Raw genomic sequence first — 22296 nt, forward strand, 5'->3', positions numbered from 1 at the left:
TCACCGCTCAATCTGACACCATTGCACACCCAATGCTGTGTGGCTGCAAGGTGATGTTCATAAGGACTGGCTTTTAAAGAAGATAACTAAGATATACTATTATTGTGTTGTAATTGTATGGTAATGTCCACTGTTATTATAGTCTCTCCAACATTTACTTTAACTTTCATCATCCAAGTTAGCACAGATCAATAATTGAACCTTTGGCTATACGTCTTAGCCACTTGTTGGATAGTTTGATGATTTGAGAGGAGTTTGCTGGATAGAAGCAGAACTGTGATTCACATGAAGCATATAGAGTTTCTAAACTTCATATGCTGCTACGAATTGCAGCCCCTATTTGTCACCCAACTTGAAATCAGTTAATTAGAGTTGTAGAGTCCTACATCATGGACTCTGACTGTAATTAACTGGTGCATGCTGACTGAAATGTTCGTTCATGCTAACCTCATTTCCCTCCACGTGGCCCAAATCCTTCTAATCTTTTCCTATCAATGTAGTTGTCCAAATGCCTGGTTGTCCAGGACCACCTCGACATTCTTAAATAAACATGAAAGATTTTATTATACAATGAAAAGTTGTGGAGGTCCCTCTGCTCCGGGTCCACCCGAGGGAAGGGTTGAAGCCAATATTTAACCTCCAACCAATATCTCTGAAACAAGTCATGATCAATATACCGTTGCTGTTTGTGGGCCCCCCTCCCCTTATTGACATCTTGAGATAAGTTGCGATGTTGTATTTCAGAATGACAAAATATGTTTACATTTAGTTTTATCTTTCAAATACCTTTTTGATATTGAAACATCACAAAGATAGTAGTATGCAAATATATTCTCATTTATTATAACTTCTCCCTTCAGAAATGAAATAAATCTATCATTATTTTAAAAAAAGAATGTTAACGGTATATGTTGCTCAACTATAAATGTGATTGTTTCAAATTTCCCATGTTAGTTCTATTCCTGAGATGCAGTTCTAGAAGCACTAGAAAATTTACTATATTACCCACTTGACTAGCCTTCATATGCATCAACGTGCAATTTAATGACATTGCAATTGAATTGGTTTCTGCCGTCTTTTAATAGTCTCATGCATGAGGTTTGGATAGAGTGAGTGTGAGGTAACAGAAAGATGATGGTGGATGATGGATGCAGAGCAGAGAAAGACATTGACCTCCTTCCTGCATTGCTGGGTTCTGCATTCATATTGAACCTGGTGGAAACCTTGGGACTAGGTTGTGAGGGGGTGTGGTGTCGTAAACGTTTCCACAGGCAAGAGGTCAGCCCTTCTCTGTACTTTGTCCACCAGGATCTCCAGGTTTGTGTTGACAAAGGAGAGTATCTGTTTCCCTTCAGCATGTTGGGGTGACTGACAGGAACCATGCAGGGCAGCTCTGGACCACAATGCTTGAATTGGTGTAAAACTGGCACCGGTGCCAGGGATCCAGAGAGGTACTGACAATGGTAAGAGCTTTCTTCTGTAGTAAGTGGGGAAATATGGGACAAGCAGTGCAGTGTATGGGCATGGTTTAATAGTAATGAGGGACACTTGAGTAGGTAGTGTGACAAACGTGGAGGAGCTACACAGAGAGAAATCCTTCAGGAAGCTCACTGAAATTGAGACGCAGCTGTTTTCAGACTGAGATCTTCCTAATTTGTCTCGGACATGCCTACTTTCCAGTTTAACAGAGGTAGATTGTGGGCAAGGATGACTGAAGTACGCTTGGGAAATTACTCAGTTGTTATACATGCTGAAGCCTGGCGAGCTTTCTTGTTGCATCTTTGCAAACTTATCTCATTAACTAATTATCCCTATGGTACCCCCTCATCCTATTATAGCCCCATTTTACTACTCATATCCAGAATAACTTAGCATTGCCAGATAATTGCCATTTTATGTGGAAGGCTATTGAGTACCCAGTCACCCACTGTTAGCCTGGAACTGTCCTGCATAATTCCTGGCATGAAGCCAAGGGAAAATTAGCCCTTCACTTTGCAAGCAGAGGCTTGGCGGTCTTGGTGGACATGCTGGTGCAGGGGCAAAACAAAAAGAGAAATTGCTGGAAAAGCTAAGCAGGTCTGGCAATATCTGTGGAGAGAAATCAGAGTTAACATTTCGGGTCCAGTGACCCTTCCTCAGAACTAGTAGAGAGGAGAAATGCCCTTTTTCCCCCCCGCAACAGAGGGTCACAATACTGTACTCTGCTAGCCTGGTCTGAGGTTTCACCTGGGTCAGTGTGGTCTCCTCAGTCTGGAGAACTACTCAGCAGTATAGGAAGGTGAATTTCTCCATTCCATCAGGCAAGTGCCATCATCTTCATTCTGAAACCTGACTATCTCTGATAGTGCACCCATTTCCCACTCGGGCTTATGTTCCATCACACAAGATTTTTCCTCATTTATCGTCAACTACACGAAGCCTTTGAGAAGAGGTTCCTGATTCTGGCTGCCCCAAGTGGCTGACTGATAATGTCAAAGCTTCTGGACTAATGTCAGAGGCTGCCATACACTTAATTTGCCAGGATACCCTGACTGAACGCTGTCTATCTTGCCTTGACTGAGGATTGCTGACAAGCATGATGTGTTTTCTAGCTACACTAAACACTAAGGTGATACAGCAGTGCTGTGAGCCTGGTAGCTCTGCTGAGGGTGAAGATGCAAAAAGGAAAAGCAAGGCAAGGATGCTGAGAGTATCCAGGTTGGCTTAAAGTGAGTGAGTGATAAGAGAGTAGGTGAGCAGCTCTGAGATGCAGCCTAGTTGTGTCGACAAGCTGGATGAATGTCTGAGTGCAAAGTGTCCTTGTGGTAGTATTACCATGATAGCCTAAGATGCAGTATTAAGTGCCGAAGTACTTTAGAGAATGGATTGTATGTATATGCTGAGTGTTCTTGGAGATGGTACATTTGTGGATGTGGGGTGTGTGAGACAGCTGCCCATGAAGAATGCATTCAGATGTTAGTGCCTGGTATCCAGTGTGAAGATCCTTTAGAGTAAGCGACAAAGTTTCCTTTCTGATTTCTATGTTGAGAACTCTTGGGGTCCAGTTTACTTGTGGTGGATAGAAAGCTACATATTAATGAAGTGAAATCTGCAGCTAATGAGGTCGTTAACTAACAATCGGCACTTCTCAATGAGAATCTCTCCTTGTTACCTCAAAGTTAGTTAAAAAATACAGCGAGTTGTTCCTGATGTCAGGGTAGGCCTTGCTTGACTTCCTGCACAATTTTGCCATGTTTCTTGCCATGGTCCATGTCGTTCAGATCATCCAAGTTTTCACTGAGATTCAAGAAGGTAGTTCACCATTACCTACGTGAGGGAAATTAGGGATAGGAAATTAATGCTATGTGAAAGAATAAAATCAATATTGAGACTGATTAATGGTGACCCTCAGGGTGTTGATGGTGGGAGACTCTGATGGCAATGCTGTTGAACATTGGGGCAGATGGTCAGACTTTCTCTTGCTGGATTTGGTCATTGCCTGACAGTTTTGTGCTTTAAATATTAACCGTCACTTCTCTGCCCAAACTGGGTGTTGTCCATACTTTGCAACATCTGGCCACAGACTGCTTAATTTTGATGAATTGTAAATGGATTTAACACGGCAATCACCAACAACCATCCTACCTCCAAATTTATTATTGAACAATGGTCATTTGATGGTGCAGCTGAAGATGGGTGGACCTAAGATACTATCCTGAGAAATTGCTACAATGATAACACAAAAATGGGAAAATAAGTGAAGTGGCATTGAAAGAGACCAGCAGAGTTAACATTCCAAGTCACGAGAACTGATCAAACTTTCTTTGAACAAATTCTTTAACCTGAAATGTTGTGTTTCTCTTATCAGGTGCTGCCTAACCTGCTGATTATTTTCTTGCCAGGTTTTTTTGATCTTCAGATTTCCAGTATTTGCAATCTTTTACTTATGTATTACAACTACAGTAATGTTGGGAACTTGAGGTGATTGGTCTCGAACAATCAGAACTCTTCTGCTAAGTATGATTCCAGCTTGGTTTTTGACCCACATCTTAAACTTGTCCCATAATGAGCTTGATAAATTGATTTATATGTTTTTTCACTGAGTATTTCCACTTGTAGATTCAACTGTCTCATAAAGCAAACATTCACTAAAGATTCTGGACTGTTAGCTTGATTTATATACAGTACTTTTGCTATTGTTCACAAGAATTCAAAGCTGACTCCAGTAAATCATTTATTGCAAGGGCAGATTTGTTAGTCACATTAGTTTTCACAGGCTACATGAGACTGGGCGTCAGACCATTCATCCACTTGCAGGACCGCACAGAGCTAAACATCTGGTGAACAGAACCCAACCCTACTGCAACAGATGTTCAAAGTTAATAGCCCTGGCCTCTTTCACAAGTATGTCGTGATTGTCTAGCCAATTTGTACAGGGCCTATTCTTGACCAAACTATAACGTGAAAACAATTCCATTTGAATCACTAAGTGAAAACAGGATAGGGTGCATACATATTGTGTAAAGTGTTCTTGTGGTGCAGTGGTACCTACTTTTGGGCTAGAAGGTCTGGTTTCAAGTCCAGCTGCCCTAGACATAGAGTATGGAGCTGTACAGCACAGAAACAGACCATCTGGAAGATGGTCTAACTCATTCGTGCCGACCAGATATCCTACACTGATCTAGTCCTATGTGTCAGTATTTGGCCCATATCCCTCGAAACGCTTCCTATTCATGTAATTATCCAGATGCTTTGTAAATGTTGTAATTGTAACCGCCTCTGCCACTTCCTCTGGCAGCTTGTTTCCTACATGCACCACCCTCTATGTAAAAATCGTGCTCCTCAGGACCCTTTTAACTCTTTCCCATATGCCCATGTGCCATAACATAATGGAACAAGTTGATCTGGCAAGTAACATTTACATCTTACAAATGCCAGGCAATGACCATCTTCAATAAGAGACCATCTGATCACTGCCCCTTGAAATTCAGTGGCACTGTCAACATCTTTGGGGTTACATTCACTAGAAAATCATCGGTCTCATCACGTAAAGGCAGTGCAGAGGCTCGGAAAACTGCAGTGAGGAACTCTCATCCTGATTCCCCAAGCCAGTCTACCATCGAAAATCACAAGACGGAATATTCCTCACTTTCCTGGATGGGTACAGCTCCAACAAAAGTCAAGAAACTTGACACCCTCCAGGACAAAGCAGTCTGTTTGATTGGCACCACATCCACATCCTCCACCACCGAAGTTCAGTAGCAGCAGTGTATACTACTTACAAGGTGCAGTGCAGAAATTCACCAAAGACACTTAGAAGCACCTTCCAAACCCTCAACCATTTCCACTTTAGAAGGACAGGGGCAGCAGATAGATGAGAGCGCCACTATCTGCAAGGTCCCCTCCAAGCTGCTCACCGTCTGACTTGGAAATGTATCGGCCGTTGTTTGTGTTGCTGGATCAAAATCCTGGAAGACCCTCCCTCGGGGCATCATGGGTTAACCCACGACACATGAACTACAGCGGTTCAAGAAGGCAACTGGCCGAGGGCAACTAAGGTTGGGCAGTAACTACTGGTCAAGCAGTAATGCCCACATCCCATGAGTAAATAGAAGAAAAATTAATTTATCTACATATATTGTACGCATATGGACAAACTGTTGCTACAAAACTGCAGCCAAATTGGAAAAACCAACAAACTGCAGATGCTAGAAATCTGAAACAAAAACCGAAATTGCTCGAGAAACTCAGCAGGTCTGGCAGCATCTGAGAAGAGAAAGCAAGAGTTAACATTTCCGGTCCAGTGACCCATCTTCAGCACTCTTACTGGACCGAAATGTTAACTCTACTTTTCTCACCAAAATGTTGTCAGACCTGCTGAGTTTCTCCTGTTGTTTCTGTTTTCGTTAAGCAATCAAACTGAAATTGATATCTTTCTTTTTGGTCAAACTGAAGTTGGCACGGTAATCTATTAAACAGCTGACCTTTCTAAACTATTTAAAGTATTGTTAGTTGCTCCTGTATGTGTATAATAGCTATTGTAATCATTTTCTTACGAAAAATGTGTTTGCATACAAAAAAATATCTTTTTTTTAAAAAATCCATTATATCCAAAAATTAAAGTTAATTCTCTTGACTGTCTTTGTCTTTGCTCTGTGTGCAGCTTGGGGTTCCGAGATGAAGCTGCTGGCTATTTCCACAAGTCTATTAAGCTCAATCCTGACTACACTGAGGCAAGGGAAAATTTCTATCGTGTGGCCAACTGGCTAGTGGAACGCTGGCATTTTTTAATGCTGAATGATAAGAAGAGGAATGTCGCCTATCAGAGAGCAATCCAAAAAACAGTGCAGTCTGGTTGCATGTCTGTTCTTGATATTGGAACAGGAACTGGTATTCTCAGGTCTGCCTTCGTGTGTTGTTCTGATTGTGTATGTTTATTAAATGGATGTATGTTTCTGTATGCATATTATAAACATGGATTTGGAGAGGCAACGCTATGAATGGAAGAAATGAAAGGTGCCAAGTATAAGTGAAAGTAAGCGGAGAATATAGGTTTGAGTGGGCCAAAGGATGACAGGTGATAAATCTATGTTTGGAGCAACTGCTAAAATTAACTTGCAAACGAACAGCCATAATCATAGAATCATACAGTATGGAAGAAGCTTGTATATGATCAGTTTGTGGGATTGTTTTCACTTGCTGCTTATACAGTTGGCATGCAAGTAGTACTGTTTGGTAGCTTCACCAGGTTAGCACCTCATTTTTAATATGCCTTGTGTTGCTCCTGCACATCCTCCTGCACTCTCCATTGCACTAGGGTTGATCTCCTGACTTGATGGTAATGATTGAGTGGAGAATATGCTGGATCGTGAGGTTGCATCTTATGCTGGAGTACAATTCTGTTGCTTCCAAGTGTAAAAGACAGTTTACTGGCTGTTTAAGTTCATGCCTCATTCTCATAATAAAGATCAGTTCAAGACTGGTAAAGTCATAAGAGGTATTAAGATAATCCAAAATGGTGGATCTAATCAGTTGTCAGTATTAATTGTAACTATGTGGAAGGGTTTGAAAAAAAAAATGAGTTCAGAACCAATGCATTCGTAGAAACAGGACATTGTGTTGAGCATACGAAATGCATAGTAACAAGAAATAATTTCTTCATAGTAACAAGAAATAATTTCTTCATAGTAACGAAATAATTTTTGGGATCTTAGTTGGTTTCAAGGTTTGTGTTGAAGTTGAAGAAATACATGAAAGAACAAAATTTGTTAAATTTTACAGTTTCAGGTGATACATGAAAGACAAGCAAAATCCAAAGATGTGCGGGTCAGGTGAACTGGCCATGCTAAATTGCCCATAGGGATAGGTGCATTAGTCAGGGGTAAATATAGGGTAGGGGAATGGATCTGGGTGGGTTACTCTTCTGAGGGTCGGTGTGGGTTTGTTGGGCCGAAGGGCCTGTTTCCATACTGTAGGGAATCTAATCTGAACTTGGAAAATTATTTGCCATATTTTTGCTTCCTCTCCTTAAAATCTTGTTTTTGTGATTTTTATTTTCTCTACCATATAGTATGTTTGCAAGAAAAGCTGGAGCTTCTCATGTGTATGCTTGTGAGCTGTCCAAGACGATGTATGAACTTGCCTGTGAAGTGATAGCTTCCAACCAAATGGCAGGACAAATCAAGGTTCTGCACATGAAATCATTAGACATGGAAGTACCTAAAGATCTCCCCAGCAGGTACGTTCCATCACAACTTAGCAAATACAGTTATATGTTAGCTATATATAACCTTTTAACAATCTGCTTCTGATTTTATAAACTCACCCTACAGCTAAAAGCTGTAAAAAAGAAACTTGATCTGTTTTAGCTAGTTTAAATCAATACTGTTGTTATAATCTTTGTGCTTCAACTTTATTAAATAGTTTGTAAAAGTTGAATTCAGTGAAGAATTTTTATTCAAGAAAAATGTCTATCATGATTGGGAGACACTTGGATGTACCAAAATGAAATTGTACAAGATGTTGTTAGAAGTCACCACCAGTGGGCACAGGAGGTCCCTTCCTGACACCAGCATGTATTGCAAAAGCTTCTGGGCTTCTGATGATTAAAGCTTGTTAAGTGTTTTGTTGACTGCCAACTCACTTCGCAGGTGTTCAGTTTTGTATTTCACCAAATTCACCAAACAAGCTAGCCATTAAGAAATCTTGACATGAAAACCAGAATGCAGTATTCCGGATGAAGAGCTTATAGTCGAAACGTTGACTCTCCTCCACAGATGCTGCCCGACCAGCTGTGTTTTTCCAGCACCATGCTTTTGGATTATGAAAACCAGAGTGGGTACCTGCTGAATTCAGCTGACTGCTTTCTCCAAAGGGCCTCCAGGTTGGACGCTGGAAAACATTATCTCAGGGCAGGCTATCTGGCCACCAGCCACATGAATTCCACTTGCACAGACATTGGATCTGACATGTGCCAGCTTCAAAGAGCCCTCCTGGCATATCTCTTACCACTGAGAGAGCCTTTCCTCATTTTAATGATGTACTTCTGGACACAATGACCTCTATCATTTGTAATGCTGCTGCAAGGACATTTTGTTTTCAGAGCACTCAGCTCATGGACTGGACCAGTCTGCATTTTTAGGATGTTTGCTTGTTCTCTTAACACTCACACAGAGACTATGCAAATGTACTCCATATTCCTGCTTTGCCTTCCCTTGCCTTCTCTTTTTGTGCTTCACCCATTAGCCAGAGACACCAGGTTCACATTACTTTATCTTGCCTTGTCATATAGAGCTGACACAAAGGCAGTTTGTCATGGTTTTCAGAAGGCCTCAGTCAAATCAAGGGGTTAGATTTCGCTTGGTGTCCCTGGCACAGTCAGTTAGGGGCATCCTCTGATACCTGTCCAGGTGTTGGAATCAGTGTGCTGTCTATACCTCTTTTTTTTAATTCACTTATGGGATGTGGACCTCATGGACTGAACCAGCATTTATTGCCTATGCTGAGTTTCCTTTGAGAACATGGTGAACTGTCCACAATATCACTGGGAGGGAGTCCGAAGGTTGTGACCTACTCAACTTGGAACCATTGGCAGTAGATGAATGGATTTGCAGCATACCAATGGTATAGAATACGACATCAGTTTAGTAATTACAATCCTTGCACACGCTTCATAGAGCATTATTATAGTTTATTATGTTAAAATATTTCTGAGCAACTCTAGGCTGAAGTTTCTGTTTTCAGTAACTTTATTGAGAAAATAGACTGCACTGAAATGTACTAAATGCACTAATAAGCCTCATTCCTGATGAAGGGCATATGCCCGAAACATTGATTCTCCTCCTCTGATGCTGCCTGACCTGCTATGCTCTTCCAGCACCACACTCTTGACCCTGATCTCCAACATCTGCAGTCCGCACTTTCTCCTGCACGAACATGTGTCAATATCACTTTATACTCTCATCACTGAATTTAATGAAATTAGAAAAGACAGGAATTTTGGCTCCTGTAATTTGTAATTTTGTTTCAGAGCTTTCCTTTCTTTTCTGTCAGGGTATCGCTTGTTGTCACAGAGACTGTAGATGCTGGGCTGTTCGGTGAAGGAATTGTGGAGAGCTTAATACATGCATGGCAACATCTTCTTCTCCCACCAAAGGTGTGTGTTTTATACAAGTGTGACTGAACATTTGAGTAGTTAGAAATGTTTTGATGCTGTAATACCAAATTCAGCCCAGAGGTTTGATACTTGCATCCTTTTTCTAAAGTGGGTGTGTTTTTAATGATACATATTGAATGTAACCATGGTCACTTGTGTACATGTCATAGGTCTTTTCTGACTAAATAAATTTTATACATTCCCTACGTAGTTGAGTACCACTCAATTACCTGGATTACTTCTCTAGTTTGCCCAGAGTTTATTGGAAGTTTGTGTATGGTATAGTGGCCCTTTTTAATGGTGATTGGAAACCAAATAATTGTATATTTTGCTACGGTGATGTAGCACAGATTTTAATAAAAACTGTTAAGCAATTAGCAGACTATCATTGTCAAAGCAGTGCTGCAACTGAGAATCTTGCATTAGATAGATGATTTTGTACTGATTTTTTTAAGCTTCCTATAGCTTGTATTCCATAAAATAACCTGCAGTAATTCAAAATGTGGCAATTTTATACCAAAGTATGGAGATTTATACAATAAATAATTTGCATTTGTGTAACACCTTTCATTATGTCAGTGTTTCACTCAAATGATAAATTATTTCATTTAGAAGTAAATATGACATCTAATTTGCAAACAACAGTGACCCATAAACAACAAATAAGGTGAATAATTGTTTTACCTGTTTTAATGACCCTAGTTAGAAAACCAAAATTTCTTTGGGACACAGAGAAACTCCTGCTATTCTCGGAATGCTATCACACAACCTATTCCATCCGTCCAAACTTAATTTTTGCAGTGTTCTAACAAGATCATTATCATTAGAGAAGCTGAAGTTAATATTTGGCAATGTGTGAGAGAGAGACTCTGAGACAGGAAGTCAGTGACTGAAGGTCCCCAAGGCAGGCAATTTGAAAGAAACAGTAATGTTACAGGAAAACTGAAGGTTGGTTGGCTGGTGAGTAACTACTATTAGGATAAATAGGTGGAAATTAGAGAAAAGTAAGTTTTTCCAAATTTTATTTGAAGTGGTAAAGGTCTATTCTGTTATTATCTTGTGTTGTCTAGTAAGTGGCGACGAGGAGAGCCTGTAACTTAGTCAAACAGTTAATTAATTGAAAACTGTTAAGATGGTGGGTTGTGATTGCAGAATATGGGAGCTTACAAATGCCAGTATGATTTAGGACAAATACGTCTGCAGTAAGGGTTTGACCTCAGAACTATGGCTGAGCTAAATATACTGAAACCCACCAGGGAAGGGGAAAGTTAAGTGGATTCTCTGTTCAGGAAGACCATCACATTTCTTAGGATAGGGTCTTATGATGAAACTAGTTGTCAAGGCTGGAGGATATAGGTAATGGGAACCAGAAGGTAGGAATGCAAGAACTTTATCCTTTGCAATTGTCCAACAGGTTTTAAGGTTCTTTCACCTTCTTTGGATGCGAGTGGGGTAAATGTGCAAACTGACTGAGGCACTGTAATATGAGAACCTATTCAAGTGGTGAATTAAACCGGAATGTAACAATAGTAGGAGATTGTATATTACATTTCTCTGCAGTTGAGAGCAAGAGTCCAGATGGTTGTGTTGCTTGGCCACTACCAGGATTTGGGGATACCTGCTACAAGCTGGGAGGAACTTGCAGTGGGATAAAGTGGATCCCGTTGGTGTGGTCCATGTAACATATTGACGAGAGATCAAACTAGGAAAGAAGTTCTGTTGAGTGGGTATGAGTAGCTGGAGGCCAAATTAGAAAGCAGAATCTCAAAGACCTCATAATTGCTACCTGAGCTAGGTGGAAATTGGCATGTGGTAAATAGCATTAGAGAGATGGATGTGTGAAAGAAATAGATTTCAGTTCAAGGGGCACAAGGAAAGTGGGAGCTATACCCTTGAGACGGCCTATATCGGAAACATGCTGGAACCAGCATTCTGATATCAACCATGAAATAATGGATTTTTGAAACTGAAATAGTGTTGAAATAATCTGTTTAGTTTATTTGACAAAGTAACGTACAAGTAACTGCAAGTAATGCTATTTAGATTTCCAAGAGGTATTTGTTAATGTGCTTCGTCAAAAGTAGTTGCACAATATAGGAGTGCATGGAATTGTTAACATGGTAAACATGGGTAAAGAATTGATTAGCTAACAGGAAACAGAATAAGGATAAATGGGTCTTCTTTGGATTGGCAAGTGCCATCTGATCAGTGCTGGGTCACAGCTATTAACAGTCTGTATCAGTTATTTAGATGATGGGACCTGCTATAAGGTGTGATAACCAAGTTGGCAGATGTTGCAAAGATAGGTGGGAAGCCAAGTAGTGAGAATGGCACATATGGTCTGCAGTGGAATATAGATAGATTATGTGGAGTGTACAGAAACTTGGTAGTTGGAATATAATGTTGGAAATTGAGGTTATGTACTTTGCAGGAATAACAGAGGAGCTCAATATTATTTAAATGGAGAAAGTACACAGTTACAGAAAAGAGGGATTTGGGAGTCCTCATCTGTGAATCACAAGAAACAAGCACTCAAAATCAGCAGCTATATAGCGAAGACGTATGGAATGTTGGCCTTTGTTTCAAAGGCAATTGAGTTTTTTTTTAAAGCCGTGACCAAGAAGATAGATGAAGGTGGAGCAGTAAACCTTTTTCTACGTGGACTTTAGCAAGGCCTTCTTTAAAGTTCTGCATGGTAGACTGGTTAGGAAAGTTAGATCACATGGGATCCAGGGACAGCTAGCCAACTAGATACAAAATTGGCCTGATGATTGGAGATGGTAGAGACAGAGGGTGGTGGTATGGGGTTAATGTTCAGACTGAAAGTCTGTGACCAGCGGTTGTTCATTATTTATATAAATAGCTTGGATGAGAATATAGGAAGCATAGTTAATAAGTTTGCCGATGACACCAATACTGGTGACATAGTGGAGAGTGAAGAAGGTTATCAAGTAGAATAATGAGATCTTGATCAACTGGGCCAGTGGACTGAGGAATGGCAGCTGGAGTTTAATTTAGATAAATGCGAGGTGTTGCCTTTTGATAAGACAAACCAGGACAGGAGTTGCACGATTGATGGCAGGGCCCTGGGCAGTGTTGTCAAACAGGGAGAGACCCATGGCTGCAGGTACATAGTTTCTTAAAAGTGGCAGGAATAAGTTTGACATGCTTGCCTTCATCAGACAAAACATTGAGTATAGGAGTTGGGATGTTACGTAACAGCTGTTCAAGACATTGGTGAGGCCATAGCTGGAGTACTGCATGCATTTCTGGGTCACCCTGCTGTATAAAAAGGATGTTATTAAATTTGGAAAGGTTACAAAAGAGATTTACAAGAATATTATCAAGATGGGAAGCTTTGAGTTATAAGGAAAGGCTGGGAATTTTTTTTCTAGGAGGCTGAGAGTTTACTTTATAACAGTTTATAAAATCATTAGGGTCATAGATCAGCTGAATAACCAAGGTCATTTTCTCAGGGTAGGGGAGTCCAAAGGATAGAGGCCATAGGTTTAAGGTGAGAGGGGAAGTCGTAGAGGTACGTACAACTACAACCTTTCAAAGTTATTTCGACAGGTCCATGGATAGGAAACGTTTAGAGGCAATAAAAACCAAAACAACTGCAGATGCTGTAAATCAGAAACAAAAGCAGAAGTTGCTGGAAAAGCTCAGTAAGTCTGGCAGCATCTGTGCAGAGAAATCAAAGTTAACGCTTCAGGTCCGGTGACCCTTCCTCAGAATTGATGGTAGCTAGGAGAATGTTGGCTTATATGCACAAGACATGGTGGTGGGAAGGAGTAAGAAGTAAACGATAGGTAGGGATAGAGCCCACAGAGTGAGAAGAGCAGTTGAACAGACAAAAGTGTCGATAACAATCTGGCTGGGAGGGTAAATAGCTGTTAATGGAGACTGTTAGTGGCTAACTATGGGTAATGTGTAATGGCAGAGTATGTGATAGCAAGGCCTGGTGTATGTGGTAGGAAGCTAGGACATGGGGAGTTCAGGCCCTAAAATTATTGAACTCTATTGAGTTTGGGGGGGGGGGGGGGGGGAGGTGGGGAGGCTGCAGGGCCCCCAAGCAGAAAACTGTGTTGTTCTTCCAGCTTACACTGAACTTTGCTGGAGGACCATTGGCCTCGGTTATGCCTGTCTCTTCATGGGGTATGTGGAACATTCACATTCCAGTCCTGCTCTGGCCCCCATCTACGACCTTTTCTTCAATATGTTGATGAAATCACCGGTGCTGCTTCTGTCTCATCCAGAATTGGGAAAAGTTAATTTATTTCACTTCCAATTTCCACCCTGCCTCCCAGAGCCCCATGGCACATTCCCCTGCAACAGCTGAAGCTGTAACACCTGCCCATTTACCTCCTTCATCCTCAGTATCCAAGGGCCCAAGCATACCTTCCAGTTGAAGCAGCATTTTCCCTGCACTTCTCACAACTGAGTCTACTTCATTCACTGCTCACAGTGTGGTCTCCTCTACACTGGGGAAACAATGTATAGACTAGGTGACTGCTCCACAGAACATCTATGTTCCGCCTGCAAAAACGACCCTGAGCTTCCAGTTGTCTGCCACTTTAACATACCACCCTGTTCCCTGGCCGACATCTCCGTCTCAGGCTTGCTACAATGCTCCAGCAAAGCTCAGCGCAAGCTGAAATAACAACACCTCATTTCCCACTTGGGGACCCTGCAGCCCCCCTGGACTCAATAAGGAGTTCAATAATTTTAGGGCCTGACCTCTCCTACCACACACCAGGCCTTGTTGTCACATAGGAGAAAGTGAGGACTGCAGATGCTGGAGATCAGAGCTGAAAAATGTGTTGCTGGAAAAGCGCAGCAGGTCAGGCAGCATCCAAGGAGCAGAGAATCGACATTTCGGACATAAGCCCTTCTTCAGGAATGAGGTAGGGCTTATGCCTGAAACGTCGATTCTCCTGCTCCTTGGAAGCTGCCTGACTTGTCACATATTCTGCCATTACACATTACCCATAGTTAGCCACTAACAGGGTCCATTAACTGTTCATCCTCCCAGCCAGATCATTATAGACTCCTTTGTCCAGCTGTTCAACCCTCTCTTTGGGCTCTATCCCTACATATCATTTACTCCTTACCCCCTCTCCCTACACCATCTTATGCATATGGATAGAGACCAATTTCAAGTTTGGTATTCACAATTTGGTCCCCCAAATGTCAAAACAGAACATTAATGGTTAACACAGGACTTCACATTGTGTTTTACAAGTCAAGGTAAATTTTGTAAAGTATAAAGCTGTTGATACTGTATTGGGGAAATGTTATTAAGCTATTTATTTGTGATTTGAAAAAGCTGTGGGTTGTCTAACTTAAATTTGGACTTCCAGTCTGATACCCTTCTGAAATGTTGAGATTTGAAGAGATTCTCATCAAATGTTAACTTTCATATCTTATTTCGTTTGGCCATAATCTAGAGAACTCACTGGACCTTAAAGTGATTTTCGGAAGACCAGTCAACATAAATAAAATATTTCAGATGCATAAATTGTGAAATAAGAGCTGAAAATATGATAGTCTCTTGCTGGATCTGTGCAGAGCTAACTGACAGCTAGCTCTAGTATTTCCAATTCAAATTAAGCTAGTGGATCTCCTGAACTAAATGGAGTAATTGTAGATGAGAGAGATCACCAGAACTGATCAGATCTCAGGCAGTTTTTGCAATTGGGGCTTTCAATTGAGAGATGGCTAGTAGTGGTTCAGAGTCGTGACAACAGCATGAGCTCAATTTCCATTCTGGGCGAGATAAATTGGAGCCCTGTCCCTGAGAATGGAAGCCAATGGCATATGACCACTAACAAAAATTTGCCAAAAGCTCAGGAGAAAACATCATGAGACAATGAGCTGAGAAGCTGTCTGCAGGGAGAGCATATATGATGGTAGACAAAAATTCAAGATGATAGATTTAGTTAGACCTATTGGGATTTTTGCATCCTTTAACGTAGTTGCAATCCCTCAAAACATCAGTAAAAATGACATGTATTAAAATTACAATTCAGTCACCACTCAGTGGTCCTGAAAATATTTTCATAAAGATTATAATGCCAGCACACCAGGTTGGGAAAAGAGGCCAGTATTGCCATGGGATAATAGAGCAAAGGCAGCCTCGGCTCACAGCTACTGAGGCTGTAGGGTCAGCCCTTTCCCCAGATCCCACACTGTCACCCAGTCTCCATCTGAACTCACTCTGATGTCTTACAGCTCCAGCACCAGGTTGAGCAGCAATAAGCAATGGGTGAAGGCAGTGCTGAAGTCTTCCCACTCCAGGTAATCCTGGGTGCTCTGCATGCTCTCCTGTGCCTGAATCTGTGGATTGCTGATTATTGGGTGGTATAGTTGCTGTCCAAGGATCACCTCCTTCCCCTTGTAATCCCGTGTTCTGTTTCTTTGGTCCCTTCCTGACCCAATGGCTACATCAGCAGAAGCTCCTACTGTCTATTTTGCTCAAGGTCAGTCTAACCTTATTCAATTGTAACTGTCTCAGAGGCCACTGGGACTGGCTTTACCAGATTCTGATAACAGGTAATATCAGTGGTTTAACATGCCTCTTAAAAGTCTGACCACTGTTCACCAATCTAAGTCTCTCAACACCAGTAATGTGATTGAGCAATTGAGTTTAATTCCCCATTTCTAAGGCTGTATTCATTAGGACTTAGGACTCTCTGCTGTGTTCATGACAGCTGCAACATGTCATGTTCTTCCGTTTTCCCTGTACAACTCATTGAAAATCTAAAACTGATGCTCAAAAACCTGTTTGAGTGGTTTGCCGGTTGCATTCTCTGTCTTCCACCCCCACCCACCCTCATCCTATTTGCACCTTCCCTTTCGAGGTTATATGATATAATGGAGATCAGAATCTGAGAATCCTATAACCAATGTGTGGCCACAAATTATTTACACTCCTTTTCAAATTCAGCGGAAGGTCACTCCCAAGGTAGTAAGAGTGGTGATGAGAACCACTGTAAACTTTCCAATGTATACTCACTAAATTGAGGAGAAAGTGAGGTCTGCAGATGCTGGAGATCAGAGCTGGAAATGTGTTGCTGGAAAAGCGCAGCAGGTCAGGCAGCATCCAGGGAACAGGAGAATCGACGTTTCGGGCATAAGCCCTTCTTCAGGAAGTAACTTTCCCCATTCCTGAAGAAGGGCTTATGCCCGAAACGTCGATTCTCCTGTTCCCTGGATGCTGCCTGACTCACTAAATTGATGCTTGTACAAGGCAAGTCAGCCCTCCAAGCAAGCGGCATACAGCCTGCCAATTCTCTATCAGGGTTTAAAGTATACCAGCAACCCTGCACCATACTTGGGGAGTTCCAAAGACTACAGCCAACCCACACATGACTTCTCTGGAAAAAGGGAAGTCTTTGTCTTGAGGGTGGGGGACATCCAATTTGGCAAAAAATTGGAATTATATTGAGACAAGTGTTTCATTAGTTTTATTTGAAGGCATGTGAAGGGTTCATTCAGATTAGAAGAACATGGCGAAGCAGTACAAAATAGTTACAATTCTAAAAGGGGTGCAGGATCAGAAAGATCTGGGGTTATCATTGAAGGTGTCAGGATAGGTAGAGAAAGTGCTACCTGTTTGGATTTCATTGGTAATTATTTTTGTCTTTGAGTTGAGAGACTTTGTACTGGAGAATAGAATCCTTCCCTTGCACCCCTAAGATCGATATTGTAAGTACTAGACAAACAATAAGAGAGTTTGAACTTATTTATACCAAAATTCTTTATGTACCACCCAAAAATGTGAGGTATCTTCTCTATTTCTTTTTGCAGACAATCTTATGGACCATGTCAGCAAGATAAATAATAAGTGCCAAATTAGAGAGGTTGTGCTCGAACTGCTCCCCCCTGAAAAGTATTGTTTCACTTAAGTTCCTCATTCTCAGCAGATAAGATGAGTCTCCCACCTGTCCTACACAGAAAAAAACCTTTGGTCTGGAATTGAACCAATGTTCTGAGCTCTAACTCACTGACCATTCGGTCATCGGGGTTTTCACAATTGCCGAGTGGAAGAAAATCTGCAGACATATATTTTAAAGCTGTAAGCACCAAGTTTTTCACTTTTAGTTTAGTTTTACTTTCCTCTTTGGAATATAGTGTTTCATGTTTCTACTTCTCAGCCAACAAGTCAGGAAGGTCCCAGTGAAGGATTTGGCCGTGTCATCCCATTGCGTGCTGTTGTGTTTGGCATGGCAGTGGAGTGTCAAGAGATCAGGAGACATCACAGGTTGGTTTTTCAACACTGCATTCACCTCATTCAGAGGCAATATTGAAATGATTTCATAGTGTCATTGAGTTCAGCTTTACATTAACCTGAATTTATTTCTTTTGTTTATTTTTCATGAAATAAAAGCTGTGTAGTTCACATAGCATGTCCCTGAATCCTAACTTTAATGGCATTTTCTGTTCAACCAGCATGTCATTTATATTTTCCACACCAAACACATAAGGAGGTGATTGTAAATGTGACTGTCAGTTTATTGCTTGAGAATAGATTTGTGTTGTGATTATCCAAGCTCATTTCTTACAGCCAGAATGAATTAACTTTCATTCCAATAACTCAGCTTGGCCTTGAACCAAAATACGGTGTCAACAAAATCCTACTAACCTATAAAAGTTTATTTTTAACTAATTTCAATCAACAAAATGAACAATCAGTCTGCAGGTCTTGTCAAAGTAAGATAAAGTGGTCTCGACAACTCTTAACGTGGATTTGAGAAACTCATGGGTTAGCTGTGCAAAATAACCTGATCTCTCTTCTTTGTAAAATACTTTTTCCTTTTTTCTCAAGCAGTCTTGAGAAATTACTTAAAAGAGCACTTAGTTAAGCTGGTTGGAAATGTGTAAAACTACATTCTGCTGAATAGTCAACCTCCCAAATAATAAGTTGTCTTCATTGATAAGACTGTTACAATATAATATATCTTATTAAACTTATTACTTACATTGGTGGTGGTGGTGTTTTTTCCTGATCACTGCACTCTCTCTCACTGGCAAGATGTTGCAATATTATCGTAACCAGGAGCAGGAATAGATAACTCAGCCTGCCAAGCCTGCTTTGCCATTTGATACAATCACAGCTGATCTCATCTCGGCCTCATGTCCACTTTGTTTCCTGTTTCTGCAGCCCTTCAACATGTTACTAATTAAAAATCTATCTTTTCCTTAAGTTTACTCAGTGTCCTAAGATCAGCTGCAATCGGGGTAGCAGATTTCAGATTTTATGATCATTTGAGACAAGTAATCTTTTTCCTCATCTCTTTTAAATCTTCTACCCTTTACCCTAAAACTATCACTGTTGAACTGCATTGCCCCACATAAGGAACCTTCCTTCTTTTGTCTGCTTTTTCGATCTCTTTTAGCATCTTGTTTATCTGAATTAGGTCTCCTGTCATTCTGCCAAATGCCCAGGAGAATAGGCCTAAACTGCTCAATCTCTATTGAGATGACACACCCCATATCTCTTGAATCAATCGAATGAACCTCCTCTGAACGGTCTTCGATATAACGGTCTCCTCAAGTAAAGGGATCAAAATTGTGTGCAATATTCCAGGTCTGGTCTCACTAATGCCTTGTATGGTACAGGCATTACAGTATACTGCAGTACAGTTTATATCAACATTTCCCTACTTATTTACTCTTTCTTTAGCAATGAATGCCATCTGTAAATTTGGCTCCAGTACATTTATCGCCATATGTAAGTCATTAATACAGATTAATAGTGGGTACCCCCATGTTAGCCTGTCCTTTATCCAAATAGAGTCATACAGTCATAGAGATGTACAGCACGGAAACAGGCCCTTCGGTCCAACCTGTCCATGCCGACCAGATATCCCAACCCAATCTAGTCCCACCTGCCAGCACCCGGCCCAAATCCCTCCAAACCCTTCCTTTTCATATACCCATCCAAATGCCTCTTAAATGTTGCAATTGTACCAGCCTCCACCACATCCTCTGGCAGCTCATTCCATACTACTACCACCCTCTGCGTGAAAAAATTGCCCCTTAGGTCTCTCTCATATCTTTCCCCTCTCACCCTAAACCTATGCCCTCTAGTTCTGGACTCCCCAACCCCAGGGAAAAGACTTTGTCTATTTATCCTATCCATGCCCCATATAATTTTATAAACCTCTATAATGTCTCCCCTCAGCCTCCGCGCTCCAAGGAATACAACCCCAGCCTGTTCAGCCTCTCCCTGTAGCTCAGATCCTTCAACCCTGGCAACATCCTTGTAAATCTTTTCTGAACCCTTTCAAGTTTCACAACATCTTTCCGATAGGAAGGAGACCAGAATTCCACACAATATTCCAACAGTAGCCTAACCAATGTCCTGTACAGCCGCAACATGACCTCCCAACTCTTGTACTCAATATTCTGACCAATAAAGGAAAGCATACCAAACGCCTTCTTCACTATCCTATCTACCTGCGACTCCACTTTCAAGGAGCTATGAACCTGCACTCCAAGGTCTTTGTTAAGCAACACTCCCTAGGACCTTACCATTAAGTGTATAAGTCCTGCTAAGATTTGCTTTCCCAAAATGCAGCACCTCGCATTTATCTGAATTAAACTCCATCTGTCACTTCTCAACCCATTGGCCCATCTGGTCCAGATCCTGTTGTAATCTGAGGTAACCCTCTTCGCTGTTCACTACACCTCCAATTTTGGTGTCATCTGCAAACTTACTAACTGTACCTCTTATGCTCGCATCCAAATCATTTATGTAAATGACAAAAGGTAGAGGGCCCAGCACCGATCCTTGTGGCACTCCACTGGTCACAGGCCTCCAGTCTGAAAAACAACCCTCCACTACCACCCTCTGTCTTCTACCTTTGAGCCAGTTCTGTATCCAAATGGCTAGTTCTCCCTTTATTCCATGAGATCTAACCTTGCTAATCAGTCTCCCATGTGGAACCTTTTTGAACGCCTTACTGAAGTCCATATAGCTCACATCTACTGCTCTCCCCTCATCAATCATCTTTGTTACTTCTTCAAAAAACTCAATCAAGTTTGTGAGACATGATTTCCCATGCACAAAGCCATGTTGACTATCCCAAATCAGTCCTTGCCTTTCCAAATACATGTACATCGTGTCCCTCAGGATTCCCTCCAACAACTTGCCTACCACCGAGGTCAGGCTCACCGGTCTATAGTTCTCTGGTTTGTCTTAATAAATTATCCCAACACCATGGGACCTTTCCTTACTTATTAACCTTTTGTGCAGCAACTTATCAAATGCCTTTTGGAAGTCCAATTATACTGCGTCTACAGGATCTCCATTATCCATATTCCTTGTTACATCTTCAAAGAACTCTAGCAAATTAGTCAAACATAATTTACCTTTCATAAAACCGCTGACTTTAAAATAAAAATTGCTTTAGTCTGGTGTTATAATTGTAATTCTCACAGGACTAAAGGAATTTGAAAACTGTACACATACTATAAAGCAATGTTAAATACAAAATATTTGCAGAAAGGTCAGAGTGAATTTGGCATAACAGTTTATTCTTGATGGCCTGTTTGGCAGAGTTTGCTTGAATGAGGCTGGTGGATTGCACTTGAATGAAGCGATAACATGGTACAGCCCTGTTAGCAATGAATCCTGTATTGATGATACATCTGAACCATACACCACTGAGAGGATGAGGCAGGTTCCACGTGGATACACGCCATTGACTGACCATTTTCAGGCTTTGACCATAGATTTCAATAATCCACAGGTATGAGCAATAATTCCACGATGGCTTAGCCAAAAAAACATTCCAAGTTTAAAGCTTGCTTGCTCCAAATTACTACTTATTGCAAACAGTTTGTTTTGTATGTTTGTGCCAATTGTCTTATTTTCCCAAATGTTCAGAGTGTTATTGTAGATTGGGCTGTGTGAAGAATTGGGCATGGTGTATGAATGTGTAATGTTATATGTATGTTAGTTTTCTTGTTAACTTCAATATTGTTACACAATAAATTTGTCACCCAAGGTTATCTAATTATCTGATCAAAGACATTGTATACCTAAATTTATTTTGAAACAATAGAATAACTTCACTGATCCCACACGAAAGTCAATGGGTTCCCACAATCGAAATATCAGAGCCTGCCCCAGTTTGTGCTCATTGAAACTAGTGATGGATATAAACTTATATTAGAATAATTCTAACTTGTGAACATTTCAGTTGGACAGACAATGTGGTATAAACAGTAAATATTTCCAGTGTTAAGAGAGTACTAGACAAGTAACATGTCATTTATGGGGGTATCTACTCCTCCCACCTCCTGACTAGAAGGTCAGTCAACTGATAATTAAAAATTCCAATGTGAGCGATGTTAACAAATGCAGAGTGGACTCTGTCCCTCGTTGGGAGAAAGCCCTACTCTTGAGAGCTGCCAGCTAATCAGAAAATCAGCTAGGTAATGGGCACTGTTGCATCTACAAGCAAGCCCATAAAGGCCCCATTGGGTCCTAGAGTAAGTTCAGTCTGAGGTATTTGGTATGGAGGGATCAGACATATCTAGTGAGAGAGGTCAGGTGGTGATGGTAGGGGGGATGGGGTGGTTGTTTGCAGTCCAGGTGGAAGGCATGGGTGTACTGGGCGGGTGAAGTTACTGACTCCTTGCCTGCTGTT

General features: G+C 41.2%; 1 protein-coding gene across 2 annotated transcripts in view; it reads left to right on the forward strand.

The window, feature by feature from the left end:
- Positions 1-22296, forward strand: part of prmt9 (protein arginine methyltransferase 9) — a 59276-nt gene that overhangs the window by 20153 nt on the left and 16827 nt on the right. The window contains exons 3-7 of one of the 2 annotated variants that reach the window (XM_087974945.1): positions 6143-6379; positions 7550-7717; positions 9532-9634; positions 17794-17900; positions 21201-21393. In XM_087974945.1, coding sequence (XP_087831071.1) covers positions 6143-6379; positions 7550-7717; positions 9532-9634; positions 17794-17900; positions 21201-21393 — 808 coding nt within the window. The remainder of the gene's footprint in view (positions 1-6142; positions 6380-7549; positions 7718-9531; positions 9635-17793; positions 17901-21200; positions 21394-22296) is intronic. The other variant, XM_087975004.1, reaches the window with a different exon arrangement.

The sequence above is a fragment of the Chiloscyllium plagiosum genome, unplaced genomic scaffold (genome assembly GCF_037043375.1).
Source record: "Chiloscyllium plagiosum isolate Xiang-an unplaced genomic scaffold, Cpla_swu_hap1 HiC_scaffold_1, whole genome shotgun sequence".
In the NCBI taxonomy this organism is placed as follows: domain Eukaryota; kingdom Metazoa; phylum Chordata; class Chondrichthyes; order Orectolobiformes; family Hemiscylliidae; genus Chiloscyllium; species Chiloscyllium plagiosum.